Consider the following 17,744-nt stretch of genomic DNA (forward strand, 5'->3'; position numbering starts at 1 on the left):
ATTAAATCATAAGCATCTTGTTTTTCTATTGTTCTTTGTTATGAACAAAACTATTTATCTACATTGGCTAACTTCTTTAATTTGTTCCACTGTACACATAAAGGGGTGGATTTCCATCAACTTCCTCTTTATCTACAGTCCTGTTGCACAACTTATTCCCATAACATTCTCTGTATCTTCACAATTCCCAGGAACAACAAAAAGATGGTAACATTCTTATTTATGACAAGAAAGTTAGATCTAAGCCTTTGTAAATATTCAAGATTTATGTCTATTTTTCTCCTCTAAACAGAACATTGTAAAAGTAGTGTCAGATATCTTCATCAACTCATAATAAAAGCAGCAGTGAACAGCAGAACAAGGGAGCCATATAAAAAGGCATAATCAACAGAAAAATCAAAAGCGATATCAAAAGCAATACTATATTCTTATAGCAGTCCTCTAAAGTTAAAACCATTGTTTTACAGGAAGGGATAAAGATGACTGCTATTTTAGAGCCACTTAACCAGTGATGACAGAGGAGAGATTTGAACCTGAAGTTTGAATACACTATGCCTGCTTTTAATGTATTGTGTGAACCCAGCCATTAAGTTGCATAAATCATGGTTAATCACATAATCTTAAGCAGTAATGGAGTTTGTAAACCCAAGTCCAACCAATGATACTTAGTCAACAAACTATAATATGCACAGTTAAAAGCCTCAAGCAAAATTTACTCTAGAACTACTGAAATCTTTTAGCCTTATAGTTCTGCATGTTAACATATTATCTTACAATTTAATTAGCCATAGCAATTCATGTGTTACAATAAAATAGCTATTTAAGTATTTATCATAATATCATAAATGGGCCTTTTAATTAAACAATTCCCTTAAAGAATTAGCTTTAATTGCACTGGCTGTAAAAAAGTTATGCCTGGGAATGTTTTTAAAAAGAATAACACACTGCATTTGTATCACTGGATGTCACTTCTCTTTTCCAAATAAAGACAAATGCATGCATAATAAGACACATGCACTATAATATTTTATGAAGATAAATTGTTAGCTCTGCCAACAATTACTACTATAAAATTCAGTCCCTCAAAAACAGATTTAATAAGGAAGCCAACATCTGATCATTTTTAAACAATGGCAATGTTCAAATATCATATTAAAACATATTCGTTTACAAATCCTACTTAAGCAACATTCATGTGTTCTTGATACTCCTGGATCTGGATCTTAGACAGTCAACAAAAATGAATTTTGAGAGCACAGTAAAGTTGTTAACAAAAAACTAATTTAAAAAAAAAAAAGACAAAGCTATGTGGTTTTGTCACTGTTCAATGAACTAAGAATTTTCCCACTGTTCTTATATTTCAACAGGTGGCTAAGTGCTACTTCTAAACATTATACTAACTTGAACGTTTGGCCATTATATACATCATACTTTTCTGTATATTTTGCAGAATTATATAAAAGTTTATTCTGTCAAGTTACACTAACTTAAATTATGTTTTTCAAAGTGACTCAATTACAGTCTCGTTTCCTGTCCACTTCCCTATTGTGGTGGAGTGGTGTTCATAGCTTAAACTTCTGGGACGTTTGTAAGCTTTACCTTACAATTACAATTATGAATTGATTCTAGAAAACAAGAGGAGGACTTTGCTCTTGCAATGGGGCTGAATACAGCCTGCTTTGTGCCCACAGAATGGGACAGGTCACGGAGAAACTGCAACACTTGCAGGAACTCAAGAACACTTGCAGGAACACATCAGAAATACACAATAAGCAAATACATGTGTCTTTCCATTTACACTAGGCACTTCTGGATCCAAGCCAGAGGACTTTTAGGTAAACATCCATCAAATTAAAATCTTCAAGTTAAGTTTCAACCCGTAGACTGGATTTTCTAAGAAAGTGCATGAATCAAATTACAATTACTTACGCATTCTTCATCTCTCTCTCGCCATCCCCAAATAGCACTCTTTTCTTGTACTAGCAAATGGTAAGGATATTTTCCAATATCAAAAGGAGAAACTCTCAGGTCTCCGGCTTGGTTTTGTGTTGTGCCAGCTGACATACATGCATTTTCAGTTTTGTTAAAAGAGGAATTAATCCATAGATAGTTCATATATTCCTGACCATCTGTAAAATCAGTGGCTGAAAACAATCTATTTATTTCAGCAGATTGACAAACTGGATATGCTGCATCATCTTGTGAATCTCTTACATACAGCTTATACATATTATCAGAGTCCTTTAATATGTCTTCCATAAGGTCTAATATGTTGTTTGAATTGTCCTGTTCAGATTCTTGCTCATTATCAGAGAAAAGAGGTATTTCATAAGAAGGAATAGCAGCATACTTATCTTCTTGTCTGGGGTCAATACAAATCATATCTACATCTTCATAGGTTTCCAAACCACAACTCAAACTGTCTTTAGGACTTACTTTAGAAGAACTTTCTATCTTGGTTTTCAGTTTATCCTGATTTTCAGAAGCAAGGTTCTCTGTTTTTTCTTTTAATAAATCTGCATAATGAGCAGAAAATCCAGAAATTAAGGGATTAAGTGGATATATAGCAGCCATTGTACTTTGTTCAAGTAAAGAGCTATTGTCACAAACTCCCAAACCTTTTTCACTTAAATTGCTGGATGTTTCTTTGTATTCCAATGCTGCTTTTAAATCTGATGCAGGAAACCTCTCAGTTTCACATTGGCTATTACATCTATAAACCTGCAGATTTCTAAGTGCTTTCAGATCTGCAGGCATCTGTTGCACTTCTGGAGATATACTGTGCATCTCCATTAAATTATTACTGGCATTTAATATGCAACTAACACTAATAATGGAACCATCAAAATCTTTAGATTCCACTTCATTAAATGTTTTCTCTTGGGTTTCATTTATAAAGTTTTCTGCAGGGGCTACACACATTTGATCTTCAGGCCTATAGAATATATATTTGCTCCATGCCTTCCATTGTTTCTTGTCCAAATCTAACTTATTTGATTCAGAACATGCCAAACAGATGGAACAATGATTGTCTTCATTAAGAACATCGGAATATTCATATGTTCTACCACTGCTTTTTGAGAAGTCATGCAGGGATCGATCTTGCAAGCAATTTTCTTTTTGGATGTTCTTACATACATTTATGCTGAATGGCTCTGAAAAAGCTGTCATCTCTTTGTTTTCCAACAGTCCCCTACTCAAACCAGAGCTTTCTGAAGATATGTTATTTATTTGAGACTGGAATTGCTGAGCAGTTTTTACAGAGTTGTCATCTTCATTACTACTAAACTCTGGAACATGAGTTTGTTCGGCTCCAAGAACCAAAGCATTTGATGCTGAAAACATGATTATGGCATTTTTGGGCAGGTTTTCATGACTGCATGAAGCTTCTTGATGGGAAACTATTTCATATTTCAAGAGGTGCTCTAGATTATTCTGTTCAGAAATGTCTATTTCCTTATCACTGCAATCTGAAATTGTCTGAAATTCATTCACATTCCTGAAACACTTTTGCTTGTTTTCTAATTTTTGCCTATTCCCTTGCCTTAGGTTTTCTCTATCAGTTTGACTTACAAAAACTAAATCACTGCTTATATTACTGCATTCTAATGAAAACAGTGGCTTTGATAACAAACATTTACAATATTCTCCATTAGTATTTTGATTTTCATCATATTCAAACTTCACTTTAATGTCATTGCCATCATCAGGACCAGAATGGCATGTACATGTTGACCTTCTTAATTGCAAAGAATTAATGTCTGTGTCTTTCTCTACAAGCATAGGTGTTGGAGAATTGTCTGCACAATCTGATTCATTCAAAATGATTATACTATTAAGCATATCCATTTCCCAAGTTCTATTTTGAGGACCTTCTTCAACACGTGCTTGTGCCTTTAAATCATATGTTGCTAAGTTTTCAGTATTTAACCTATAATCCTCAGACTTTAAGCCAAAGGGAGATTCTTTTTTCTTTTCATTTTCTGGTATTGTATTATTTTTCATCAGATTAGCATCTTTCAGAATGCTGATATTAACTGGCACATGCTCTGCTTTCTGGACTAAGAGTTCTTTTCTCTCTTCCACAGGACATGTTAAACTGTACACTTCCTGAATAGCTGATGGTTTTACAATTGTAATAGTCTCTTCATGAGCAATTGCTTGCCCTTCTTCTTTTCTCAGATCATTGTCAATTATACAAATATTATAGAATTCATCTTTGGCATTCCTATGATGCCTATCTATATCAAAACATACAAAGGTCAAAGCTGCTATTTCCCTATCAATTCTACTTGAAATTGCATCATTATCTTCAACAGTCTCCATTTCAGCTTGTAAGAAACTCTTGTTCGTTACACGATGTGTATTTACAGCTTTTGGGAACAAACTTCCTTGACTTAAAGCTACCGGCATACACAAAGTAGAAGCATTTTCAAACGAATGCCATTGCTTTTTAGAGAGAATCAATTCAGTTTCACTATTGCTATTAATATGATAGCTGCCTACATTATTCACAAACTGATTATTATGACTGCTTTTTTCTGTTAGCTTTTTATCATTAATCACATCTGCTAATTCGCTTTCTTGTAAAGCGTCATACTTATTCAAGCCCCTTTCTGTATTAAACCAATGAGGCTTAAACTGCCTGCTGGAAATGTCCTCAGCAAACCCCATACAATGGACTGAAGGATGCTTAACTGATTCTGTACAGTCATTATGGATGGTAGGTTCTAGACAATCTGCCTCTTGGATTACATGCAATTCCTTTTTTTCTTTAGTCTCTAGAACTGAAGCTAAAGTTTTACTTATCCTGTTTTCAGAGGTCTCCTCTTCTATACTTTTCTGTAGCAGGCTCATTTTCTCATTCTGGCTGTTATTTAGTTCTTTAGTGAAACAGCAGCCCATTTTTAAGTTCTCCTTTGCAAGTCCCAGAGCTGTAAGCTCTTTTCTGCTTACAACCACTTCACTTGAAAACTGCTGGGGAGACAAGCCAACACCCAGATGCCAAAAATAGTACTGTTTAAACAGTGCAGGGGGCTCATGTGCTATTGCCACTCAACATTAAGCTCAGTTTCTGAGAAATGCCTTAGTATATTATACATACAAGAAATTTTGCACTGAGCAATTTACCCCTTAACTAATTTTTTTGGCTTATACTATGCTATGTGAGCAAGCAGTAAGTTAGGAACTTCAGCAGTTTCTCCTTACAAGAATGCTGTCAAAAAGCCAGAGACATGCTTGGCTGAATTCTGATGCCATTGATATATGCACTGGACATGGCAGGTTACTTTAACACAATAAGGAAATAACCTAATAGGAATTCAGTATCTTTTATTGGTCAAATGTATTTAAATAAACTCAACATTTTTAAAAAATCTGTGCCAATTAAAAGTCTTTCTATATTATTCTACATCATTATCTTCCTTGTCCTCTTTCAACAGATATGCACAGATGATCATCTTTCCTTCAGAAGCCTACATTACCATACTGGTTAGGGGTGGAGGGAAAGAAATCCAGTTTTCTCCACAACACATATGGCTGCAAATTAGAGCAAGAAAGCATAACAAGTCCACAACTGAACTACATTATATCATATTCTTAAATGGAACTCCACCATTATTATAGCCTGAAGAATTTACTAATTTCATATAAGAAAAAAGGTGCTATATCAGCCATCTCAGACCTAGGGCTCTCGAGATGTGCTGGATTACAGTAATTCCCAACACGCATACCCATTTATTGTTACAAACAAATTGAATGGCAGGAAATTGTAACCATGAATCTTCTTCATTCCTTGACAATTAGGTTTCGGTGTTCCAAGCATTGGTACTTTGTTTTCTTAGATTAAATTGTTTACACTGATTCTTTTGTGAAAGAATTTATATGCCTTTTTTTCTGTTGATCTGAAATCTGCTAGGGCACTTGCACTGTTCATGATAGTACAAGAACATATATACTACTTTGAAACAATATGACTAATACTTCAGTTGTATTATCCATTGCTGAGGAAGCCAACAGGACAACGTATCTCATCCGCAGGACAATATATGTATCACTTATACTTTTCAGTATCTCACGCTAGACAGAAAACCATCCTTCAGACCAAAAGAATCTTGCCAGAAAGCATTTTGTGTTTTGACTCTCTTCAAGAAGTAGGCCAAAAACCTCAACAGCCTATATTTAAAGCAGATATGGATACGCTATACAAAACTTTTAAAGCTCAAAACAAAGTACCTCAAGTGTTCTGGACTTTTTCTACAAAACTGGGACAAAAAAGGGCATTTTGTTCCATTCTCCATGTTCCCCAAAGGGAACAATGTGAACTTAAAATAAGCCTTTGCTCCATTATTATTTTTTCTGTAGGGTCACAAGAATACATGAGGTAAGTACTACATGAAGTGAACTATCTACCACCCAATCTAGAGAAAAATTGGCCAAGGAGGTATTTAAAAAAAACAACAACAACACTAAAGTTATCCTGAACAATGTTTTATTTTCCTATGTTGTAACATTCAAATGTTCAAGTTTGTTTGGTCAAACAAGCTCAAAGCGACTTAAAATGTTCCAATATTTTGAACAGATTGCTCTGTTTTGAGCTCTGAACCAAATATTTTTAAAAACTTTGTATATACTCCTACATCTGGACCATATCTGTATTTGGCAACATATAATTATTAGTACAATTAAATTAATTAGCTTAAATAGGCAAATCAGCAATGTCCACCAATTCAGAAGTCATAAAAATGATTCAGGGTATATTTATGAAATTTAGATCTACTGATATCAGTATGAAAAAATAAACATGACTAACTTAAATCCTCTTTCATTTCTTTTTTTAATAATATTTTTATTAAATTTTTACATAGATAAAAGTTAACGCAGAACTAAAAAAGATATACAAACAAAATAGAGAAAAAGAGAGAAAAGAAAAGAAAGGCATATAAAAAGTGACTCTCCCCTCCCTCCAACAAGTATAAACATTTGCGGTAACTTAACACCTTTTCTAGTATTATAGAAAACCCCCCCCTCTTCTTCCCATTTCTCATCCCTTAACAATAGCCAAATTACAAAAAATTCATCAATCTTACTCAGCAAAAGCATTAATAGTACCAGTAATAATAACCTATATATTTTAACCTTAGACAAATAAATCCATTTTGCATTTTGATTATAACTTTTTCTAATAAGTAAAACATAAAATATTTATCCCCAAAGGCATAAAAATTACCAATAATACCATATATATCTTAAACTAAATCAAATAGGTCCCTTTTACATTCTAACCTATAATTTTCTCTAACAAATAGGACATAGAAAGTTGATCCTCATATGAAAAAATCTTTAAATCCTCATCTTACAGTCCTGGTTAAAAAAAAAAGATTCCAATAATAACAACCCAAAATCACCACTTATACAATTTAACTGTGATCAAATAAGTCCATTTTGAATTCCTTTTTCTTCTTTTTAAGAGGTTTGATCTTCTGTCACTTCTTCAAATAAAGTCCCACATGATGATCTCTTATCATTTTCTCCCTGTATATTTTCAGGAACAACTTCAGAAATTTAGTACTTCCCTTCTGTGGATCCAAAATAAAGTAACTCTTAGAGTCACTCTTCTGATTTATAATCTGGATGTCCCCTTTAATTGTTAAAATATCAACCAGCATAATTTGTAAGACCAATGCAGCTTCTTTCTCCCTGTCACTCTTATAATCAAACATTTTTAAGTCTCTTTTCAAATCCACAACATCTTTCTCCATGTCTTCCATATCTCTTTTATAGTCTGGCAATTTTTTAATGTCCATTTTAAGATCCCTATTCAAATCATGCTCAGCCTCTATTTTATCCAATATAATCTTTTTGTCTTCTGTAACCTCTGTTAGCTCCACTTGGAAAGTATCAATTTTTTTAAAAAAATAGGTCCTGAACACATTGTTCCCAAGTTGACTTAAATTCTTCTATAGTAAAATAATATTTCTCCATTATGTTAGTAAGTATCTTCTCCTTTAAATGCTGTCTGGCTCCCTCTAGTTAATCTTCAAAGCCCAGTCTTATCTTTTGTTTATTTTCAGAGTCAAAACCTTCCCACAGTAAGGTTTCTTACAGTTAATTCCGAAATCATCAGCTGTATTTTTATAAAATTTAAAACAGTCCATAAAAACTATTATTTCAGATCCATCTGGCCCCTTAACTGTCCAGTCAACATTCTAAACTCCCGTTTGCTTTTTCAAAAATTAAAATTCTTCTTTTTAATCTTTAAACTTACTTGAATCTTCTTTCTTCAAGGATAGAAGGAAATTCTCCTGAAGAGCAACTTGCCCTTCAGGTTTTTAATTTCCAAATAAATTGATAATAAGTAGTTTCTGTTGTCAATTAAAAGAGAAAGTGTAAGCGAATCTAATGTCCTTTTTAAGGCTCTGAACCGCAGCTTAAGCTTGATGTTGCTCATGACTCTCAAGAGTGCTCAACGTGCTGGAGATCACTAATTTCTTCATAGGGAGCTTCTGTAAGGAGTACTTGTGGGTGATCCTGTCATCTCCTTTGTCTGGAAATGGTTCTGAAGACCTGGATCTTTCGCTGGCTCCTCTTGTCCGCTGCAGCCATCAGCTCCACAAAAACGGAACTGTCTTCAATCTGCCATTACTCCCCTGGAAGTCTCCAAATCCTCTTTCATTTCTGTGGCAGTGAAATGCAATCCTTGTACCAGTACTATGCTATGAAAATCATGCTTTCCATTGTTAACAGCAATTTAGATAATCTCTGAAATGGCTTTAGTAACAATTTAGACAGAATATAATTCAAGAGTATAATTCAAGTTCAAAAATTTTCAAAAAGGATGAAGGAAGCAAGATTCACATTAAGGAGATACCTCAGAGAAATGTAATTAACACCCTGTTCCTTCTGTTTGATCAAAATACAAATTTTATTACATCATTATTTAAATAAAGGTTAAAAGATTCATAGTAGTAATTTTGCTCATGTAGATTTTCAACTGTTTTTTCACTGGGATTTGGTAAAAAGAATCTTACTGTGTAAGCCATTTCCACAGTTGCACTGTATAGGGAAATTAACTTTGGAATCCTGCCTTTGCAAAGCCTTATCCAATTTTTCCTTCCCCTGTTGGGATTTGGTAAATGAACTGTGCCTGCCTTCTCTGCTACTAATTTAGACGTGAAAAACAAATCTTGCTTGCCTGATGATTGACTGTAATAGATACTTGTATTAAAAGACATGCAATATTGTAAGAATCCCATTTTCATTTTTTTATGTGTCATTTTGTAGAGACTAACTCTCCCAGAAGAACCAATGAGCCATTTCTTAGAAGAGAATCATACTTATAAAAGCTTTTGTGTAGCAGCAGGAAACTGAACATACTGTAAATTGTAACTACAATATATGATAGCACATTTTTCAATCCAGACTAATACCACTGGTCAGGAGTAAACAGATTTTTGAACCATAACTCCTACCATTCTTGATCCCTGGCCAGGCTTTCAAAGCTGATAGGATTTGAAGTTGAAACCATAAGGGGACCCATCTGCTGGCCCCTGCTATTGGCAAAATAAATTATGTAACTTCTTCATTTAAGTTAGTATTAGTCAGCATAACTAAAATCTGAAAAAGTGCATTAAAGTTGCCCAAGACTGCTATTTGCTACAAAAAGTTTTTGTAAAATTACCTGACAAGTTACCTAAGGCAAGCACATACTTCACAGCGTAAAGCACAGTGCCTAAATTACGCTTTCAAGCTACTGTTAGTCAAGATTATCTCAATACTTACTAGATGAGAACTATCCTTAACTTCTTGTACTTGCTGCACCTGCGGTTCAGCCACAACTTTAGTGTCCTGATCAGAAGTCATGAGCTGCCTGCTTTTTGGCTCCTCAAAGAGAACTGTATGGATCACCTAAGCTGCAGGGAAAAAAAATAACAAAAAAACATACTTTATTATCTATGCAGATGAGAGTACTAAGCAGACCCCATAACAATCAATAACAGTTGATATTATACTTAAAAATACAGTGTTTATGAAAAAACATTTAATTCTCTTCTATCTCACTGGCAGAAGCACTTATTTTTCCAATACATAAATTTTTAACATGCTAAAAAGTCATTTCATTTAGCACATGCTGCATTAATTCAGAGGATGTCAGACATAGCTTGGGGCAGGAATGTAGTGGGCTCTCCCTGTCTGTGCAGAGTTCTGCTCGACTGTCTTCAGATTCAATCTAGAGCTACTGTTGTGCTTCTAGAAAATATGTCTCTCAATTGCTTTGTTCTATTTTCTGAATTTAGTTGGATTACCTGAAAGTTACTTCCTGAGAAGAGTAACTTTCTGGGTCAAGATTTCTGGCTGTCAGATTTGGCAACAGAGGACAAATTGGTGCGTATGAGTTAAGTGAGAAATCAAAATATTGAAGAACTACTATACTGTTTGCTTCATGATACCCTGAACTAATGAACTGCCTAACTTACTGCACGGAAATGGTTGGCATTTACAAGTGGATAGGTGATTAAACATGTTGATTACAGGTAGTCCTCGCTTAATGGCCATTTGATTAGTGGCAGTTCGAAATTACGATGGTGCTGAAAAAATGGAATTACAACCCGTGTCTGAAATTACGGCTGTTGCAGCACCCCCACGGTCATGTGATTCAGGCACTTGGCAGCCTACCCGCACGTATGACTGCAGGGGCACTGCAACTTCCCCCACCTGCCTATCTCTCCCCCCGATCTATGCCCTTTTGGCTGCCCTGCACAGTGGCACTCATTGGTGGCAGCACCAGGGCTGGGGCTGAAGTAGAGGCCTAGGGACTTCAGCAATGTCAACCAGCTGGCACTGCTGCCACCACCATCCCAGGGCTCTACTTCAGCCCCAGTGCCGCTGCTGCCATCAAGAAACGCCACTTTAAGCCCCACACAACAGCCAGCCACCCCAGCACCATTGTGCAAAACCCCAGTTGCTCCTGCCACCCCGCGCTCCATAGGCTCTGCTGTGCCCAGCTGACCTTCGCCATTTTCTTCCCGCTGATGACGAGATGCACCCGGCCTAACCCTACTGTATGCAAGACAGCTGCTGGCCACGCTAGGCCTTCTTTCCAAGGCCGCTTGTGCCATTCTCACCATCCTTTCCCAAATCACACATTCCATTCTCACAATCCTTTGGAAACCTGGTTTTCCCAGGTCTCACGAGAACGGGTGCACTATTTAGAGAATGGCAGGAGCCCCATTCGTGTGATGCTTTGGAAGACCTCATTCTCCAAATGGTGCACCTCATTCCTTCTCCAAATAGTGCGCCTGTTCTCTGGCTGAGACTGAAGACCCCAGGCCTCTACTTCAGCCCCAGCCCCAGTGCTGCTGCCACCAAATGTTGCTGTGCAGAGTGGCCAAAAGGGCATAGATGGGGGGGATAGGTGGGCGGGGGAGTTGCAGCACCTCTGCAGTTGTAAGTGCTGCTGGGCCGGCTGAGGCTTCCCAGGGCATGGCAGCTTTGCACAGAACTGCTGGGCCAGGTTGGACCGGCTGAGGCTTCCGAGGGCAGCTGCAGTTCTGCGCTGCACTGCAGCACCCCAGCTCACGCACGGCCTGCACTGGGCCTTCCAGGGTCTCCCCCACCACCATGGCACCCGCACACTCCTTGCCTTGAACTCCTTCCATTTAATGAACCACAATTCTCAGTTAATGACGGCAACTGGGAGTGCTGGGATTGCAGCCACAAAATGATGCGGTCATGTGATGAGTCGCTTAACGACCGCATCGTTTAGTGACAGAAATTCTGGTCCCAATTGTGGTCATTAATCAAGGACTACCTGTATTAAGCAATGTTTACACACAGTTATGCCTTTATATTTTGACATGAGAGACAGCATATGTCTAACATTATACCTCCTAAACAAGCAGACCATATGCCAAGTAATACATATACAGGTAGTCCTTCCTTAACGACCACAATAGAGATTGGAAAATTGGTTGTTAAGAAAATTGGATCCGATTTTACAACCTCTTTTTGCAGTGGACGTTAAGCAAATCACACAGTTCCCCACTGATTTTGCTTGCTGGAAGCCAGCTGGGAAGGTCACAGATGGCAATCATGTGACCCTGGGACTCTGCAACTGTCGTAAGTGTGAGTTGGTTGCCAAGTACCCAGATCACGATCACATAACCACAGGAGTGCTGGGACGATCGTAGCTTCAGGCACTGGTCGTAAGTCATTTTTTTAATCACTGTTTTAACTTTGAATGGTCACTAAACAAATAGTTGTTAAGCGAGGATTATGTCGCTTATGTTATATAAGTATTATATACTTCAGACTGTTCTAGACCATTTGATATCAGAATGCCTGATTAAAGCTGAAGTTGGCCAAACATATGATTACACAGCCAGAAGTGAATCTTTGAAGTTTATGTAATATTGCTTAATACAGACATTGAGTGACGGCTTATTTGGAAGAATGCTCAAATATTGTGCTGAGGATAGAGGCAGACTTTCTGCTCAGCCATAAGCTTATTCATTAGCCTTAGAGAGCTAAAACAGCTAACACAGCTTTTCCATTTCTAAAATTGAATTAATTCACTTCACTTCTTTGATAGTTATGACAACTGCCTAGCCTGATAAAAAGTGCTAGAGAATTTAAGAATAATTTTTAAAATTCAGAGTACAGTGGTACCTCGACTTACGAATTTAATCCGTTCCATGACTCTGGTCACAACTCAAATTGGTCGCAACACGAGGCAAATTTTCCCATAAGGTTCAATGTAATTACCGTTAATCCGTTCTGGCGTGGAGGACAGGGAGGCAGCTATTGCTTGGAGGAAGAGTCAGGGGCAGAAAAATGGCCGCGAACCACGTGTCTGGGGCGGAAAAATGGCCGCGGACCACATGTCAGGGACGTAAAAATGGCCGCGGACCACGTGTCAGGGGCGGAAAAATGACCGCGGACCATGTGTCAGGGGCGGAAAAATGGCCGCGAATCACATGTCAGGGGTGGAAAATGGCCGCGAACCACGTGTCACGGGAGGGAAAATGGCCGCAGATCCGGTTCGTAACTCGAGGTGGTTCGCAACACAAGGTAAATTTTTGGGGCTGGTCGTAACATGAAAAATTCGTAAGCAGAGGCGTTCGTAACTCGAGGTACCACTGTATCCTCTGTATTGTTCTGGATAAATATCTTGAAACTATTTTAGTTGAGAATATCAATGGCTTGAACATTTATAAGCTATTGCTAACATAATTAACTGTGTTGCATCTTCCCCAATCTTTCCAGTGAAGTTACTGATTTTAGCTCCATTAAGAGATAAATCACTCTAACAGTTTCCAAACTTTGAGAAATCAGTGTGTTATGTTAAGCTACTTATACATAAAATCAACAGCAGATTAAGAAACTGCTATGACAAGCTCGCTAGAAGACAGCACAACTACTTGGAAAACATCCATATATTAGTGAACACACCAGTCACCTATATGCAAACTGGGGCGTGGGTTTGAACCTACTACAACATGTACTGTAGAACACAATGTGTGGGCATATGTAAGGTAGATCCTGCTCCTGTAATATATCCCAAAGACTAGAGCACAAGAATCACAGGGATGACATGTACTGCATGTGCATACTTGGAGCCATTTTACATGTTCTATTTACATATTGCAGTAGATGTATTCAGAGACACCCCCCCCCCAGCATATAAAAGTGATTGAGTTCATTACCACATTGAGTACCTCTGGCATTAACATTTTAAAATAATCCTATCCTTGCAAATGCTAAAAAAAAACAAAAAAACCTTTCTCACAAGTTAACTTTTTAACAACATGATGCCAATTACTGTATAAAAAATATCAGTGGACTTGCAATATTCATATCTTAAAACAAATAACTGCTATAATAACTATTGTGCAAATATGAATTGAACTTATTCTATATGAGAGAGATTTTGCAATTTTGGAGCCAGCCATTACAACAAAATGCCCTTATTATACCTGTCAAAAATTGCATTATTGTTCATTTACCCAGAGATAGTCTGCCATTCAGAATGGCAAGTACCACAATTACATTATTATGACAGTATAGCAATGTATTTCTCCCACATAGCTTGTCTCAGTACTTAAAAATTTATCTTTTATAAAAATAGGGAAACCAAGCTCTCCAAAATGGCACTGTTTGGCTCATGCCACCTGATCATCTTACCCAAATATGATCATCCTAAGGAATTCTGTTTTTCCTATCTGATTATTAGTTAAATAATTTGTACATTAAAATACTGGCATTTGAAAGACATAGGCTTTGTGTGGTACAATTAATTGAGGAATATTCTAGATAGCCACATTCCAAAATGTGGTTTACAACAATGCTATTAAAAACAATAAAGCCTATGCTGTACACTGAATAAAAGTCAACCTTCCCAGCGTTCAGCAACAATCGATAAACTGAAAGCTCTACAGTAGTGTTTCTTAACCTTGGCAACTTTAAAATACATGGGCCAACTCCTAGAATTCCCCAGCCAGCATGCTGGCTGGTGAATTCTGGGAGTTGAAGACCACACATCTTAAAGTTGCCAATGTTGAGAAACACTACTCTACAGCAAACAACTCAGCCTTCAACGCCTTCCTAAACAATAAAAAGGAGAGCACCTCCTAGTAGTGGGTGGGTAAGGAATCCCAAATACAGTAGATACATTCTTCGTCTTGTATTTTTCCAACATAAGGATATTCAGCAAGTCACTTGGTGGCTGCTAAGACTGTGATCGAACAGTAGGCTCCTTCCCTGATACTTGTCAGTTCCCCTTTTCTGCGGCAGTAACACAGTGCTGTATCTATGGAGTTCGTGGGAATCCCTCAATTTGGGAGGCTGTCAACAGTCCTAGAAACTGGAACAGAAATGGGTAGGCAGGAAAACCCTGTTCAATGAAATGCAAGTTTACCTAGAGTGTAATTCATAAGACTGGTAAATTTTACTGATATGTCCTGTGGGACTATGGCTCACAAATCTGAAAAACAGATAGTTCACTAGGGCTGTGCAGTGATGTGGATTTAAAAGGAAAAAGTATTTTGAAGCTTGCAAGAGTAGGCATATAGCATCTGTGCACAACTCATGAAAGTACCTTTTCACACAGTAGCTATGGAGGGCAGCCTCAATATTTCAGGAAAAGACACAGCTGCTTTAAAGAGTTGCAGACAGCTGCTATGTGAGTGCCCCCAAGCATCTTTTTGCCTTTGAATCCCAAGTGCTGCACCAGCTTGTAGTTCATCTCATCTGGATGAGGGCTGTGTTCCTCTTAAAGGAGCAGGTAGAGATGCTCACAGAAATACAATTATCACTAGAGGCACTTAAATTATGCTTCTGGACATGCATATCTTAGTCCCTAGAACTAATATTAGTCCTTTCCCAATGTGATCACTATAACATGTCCTATATGGGGCTACCCCTATATGTAACATGCAAAATGCAGTATGAAGGGCTACCACATGTAGCATGCAAAATGCACTAAAAAGATTGCTATATGATTCATCTAGTCACTGTAGCATAATACCCTTACTGAAAGATTGGCTGCTGACTTGGTGCCATGCCAGTTTAAAAGTTTTCATATTAAATTATGTAACCTTGATGGAATGCCTTCTCCTATATAGATATGCTTGCCTACTATGACCCACACATCAGGTGTATGGCATCCTGTAAATTTTCATTTGGTATCAACCAGGAAGATAACATTTGAGGTTATAACATCCATTCTCTGAATGCCCTCTCTTTCAAAATAAAATTTCACAAACCTTTTTAAATGTTTGATATGTGATTATTTAAGTCTTGATAATGCTGACAAAATAATTATGATTCTGATTATCATTGTCATCATGATACACTGTTTTTATTGTTGCATTTACTGTATTTAACTTTTATTTTTAATTCTGTATATCACTTACAGATGTACTGCATAACTGGCAAAATATAAATATTTTAAATAAATATAGAAAGATTGTACCATCAAACATTAAACTTAACACTGTGGGTGCTGGCCATATCTACTAACAACTTATATTAGAAAGAACTGTTACATACATGTCTTTACTATCTTTGGACATTTTAGTTATGGATGACACTTCCATTTTCCATTCCACTTAAATTGTGCACAATCATAGGTATTGTACACAGGTAAACATCCTGCAGCTGAACTACTTTTAGGTTAATAAGCTACATGCCAGTAACCATCATTCTCTGGATCACAGCCTGAGGAGAAAATGCATCTCTGTAAAGGAAGTAACACAACAATAGTTTTTATTCTCATTTTTAAAATCTTGGCAGTTTGTTATTAACAGATGTCATTACACCTTACACAACTAGAAGGCATCTGTTTTCAGCTGTTATACTGCAGTTGAGAATGCTTTAAGCAGAATATTATAAGTTCTCACCAACATTATTGTTCAAGGCCTATGCAGCAAATACCTTGCATGCCATTATCAGTGATAAGCAATGCTAAAATATTAGAGCCTGAACCCAAAGATCTAGTGATGTATGTGGCGCCAAAATGTACAATTTATCTAGATAATTCAAGGATGCTTTACTTTTTCTGCCTCTGGTTATGCAGTTGTGTTCCCTCTGCCTATTTGCTGCCAGTTTTTATTCTTACCCTTCCAATTATTTTTTTGGACAATTCCTAATTATCTTTTCCTTTGTTTGCTGCTTGGTTCCAGCTTCCTGACCCTAACCCCTCGAATCTGACAGTTCAGCTAGTAGCGGTTACCCATAAAAACTGTAGTCTTCACAGTGGTTACACAATGTGCAACAAGCAAATTGGATGAAATGCTTTGCAAGTTCAGCGGCTTTTCTGCCTTGTAATCATGGAAGCACCTGAGCTTCAAACTGGCAAATTGGGGATGAAAAAGAAATCTATAATGAAGCCTAAGCCTAAGCCTGATGTGGTAACTTTTCAGATGAGTTGGATCTAGTATTATTTTTATGATCTGAAATAGGTTGTTTTATTGGGCTGCAAAAGTTTTAGATAACAGATAACTAGACTCTTTCCTAGTAATTTCTGTAATATGAAAATAAAAATGTAGTTAGTGCCTAGAAGTTTGATTGTTTGGAACAAGAATTCTTTGTGAACTGCCTAACTAGAGTTTTATTTTTTACCAACATGAAAAAACAAAAACCAGACTGATCTAGGTTACTCAAAAATCTGAGAACTCCTCATCGTGAATGCCAAATGATTCTATCAACTTTGCTACAGGGAAACCTTTATAAAATTTCACAGAAGTGGGTGTTCATTATTTCAAGAGTGGTCAAACCAAGGTCTTTCATACAATTAGATTTTCTTTTATGAGAAATATCTTGCAGACATAAAATGCTGTAATTGCTTATGTATACTAAATCCTTTAGTAATAACTGTGAATGTTGATATTTGCTACTTGTAATGGGAGTAATGAAATAATTAATTGTTTGGGGCGGTTTGATTACTGACTATAGTATTTAGAGAATATTATCAGCAATTGAACCAATAATACTGGCACGGTTGTATATTTATTAATTCTCCAGATATTACTGTTGCAAATAAAGATGCTACACATTTCAACATGCTTACATAATAGTTGCTGGCCAGGACCCAATTGAGTAATGTAAAGTTTTAGAATGTAAAGCTATAAAATTCTGGTCTATGGCTAATCTGAAATCATGGGACTCATTTCACAAACAACTTGGCACTTATTAAAAAAAAAAAGCATTGTTCCAAAAATTTAATAGCTGTAGAAGTACCTATGCAT

The 17,744-nt window shown here is 36.8% G+C and overlaps 1 protein-coding gene across 3 annotated transcripts in view; it reads right to left on the reverse strand.

The window, feature by feature from the left end:
- Positions 1–17,744, reverse strand: part of LARP4B (La ribonucleoprotein 4B) — a 54,234-nt gene that overhangs the window by 23,782 nt on the left and 12,708 nt on the right. For 2 of the 3 annotated variants that reach the window (XM_015887820.3, XM_007426754.3), the window contains exon 2: positions 9,781–9,911. In XM_015887820.3, the coding sequence (XP_015743306.1) occupies positions 9,781–9,861 (81 nt within the window). In that variant the 5' untranslated portion in view covers positions 9,862–9,911. Of the gene's footprint in view, positions 1–1,929; positions 4,907–9,780; positions 9,912–17,744 lie in introns of those variants that run through there. The other variant, XM_088149940.1, reaches the window with a different exon arrangement.

Source organism: Python bivittatus, unplaced genomic scaffold, assembly GCF_059951505.1.
Source record: "Python bivittatus isolate LINGU-HERP-01145 unplaced genomic scaffold, Pbiv_v1 ctg000610_np1212, whole genome shotgun sequence".
NCBI lineage: Eukaryota > Metazoa > Chordata > Lepidosauria > Squamata > Pythonidae > Python > Python bivittatus.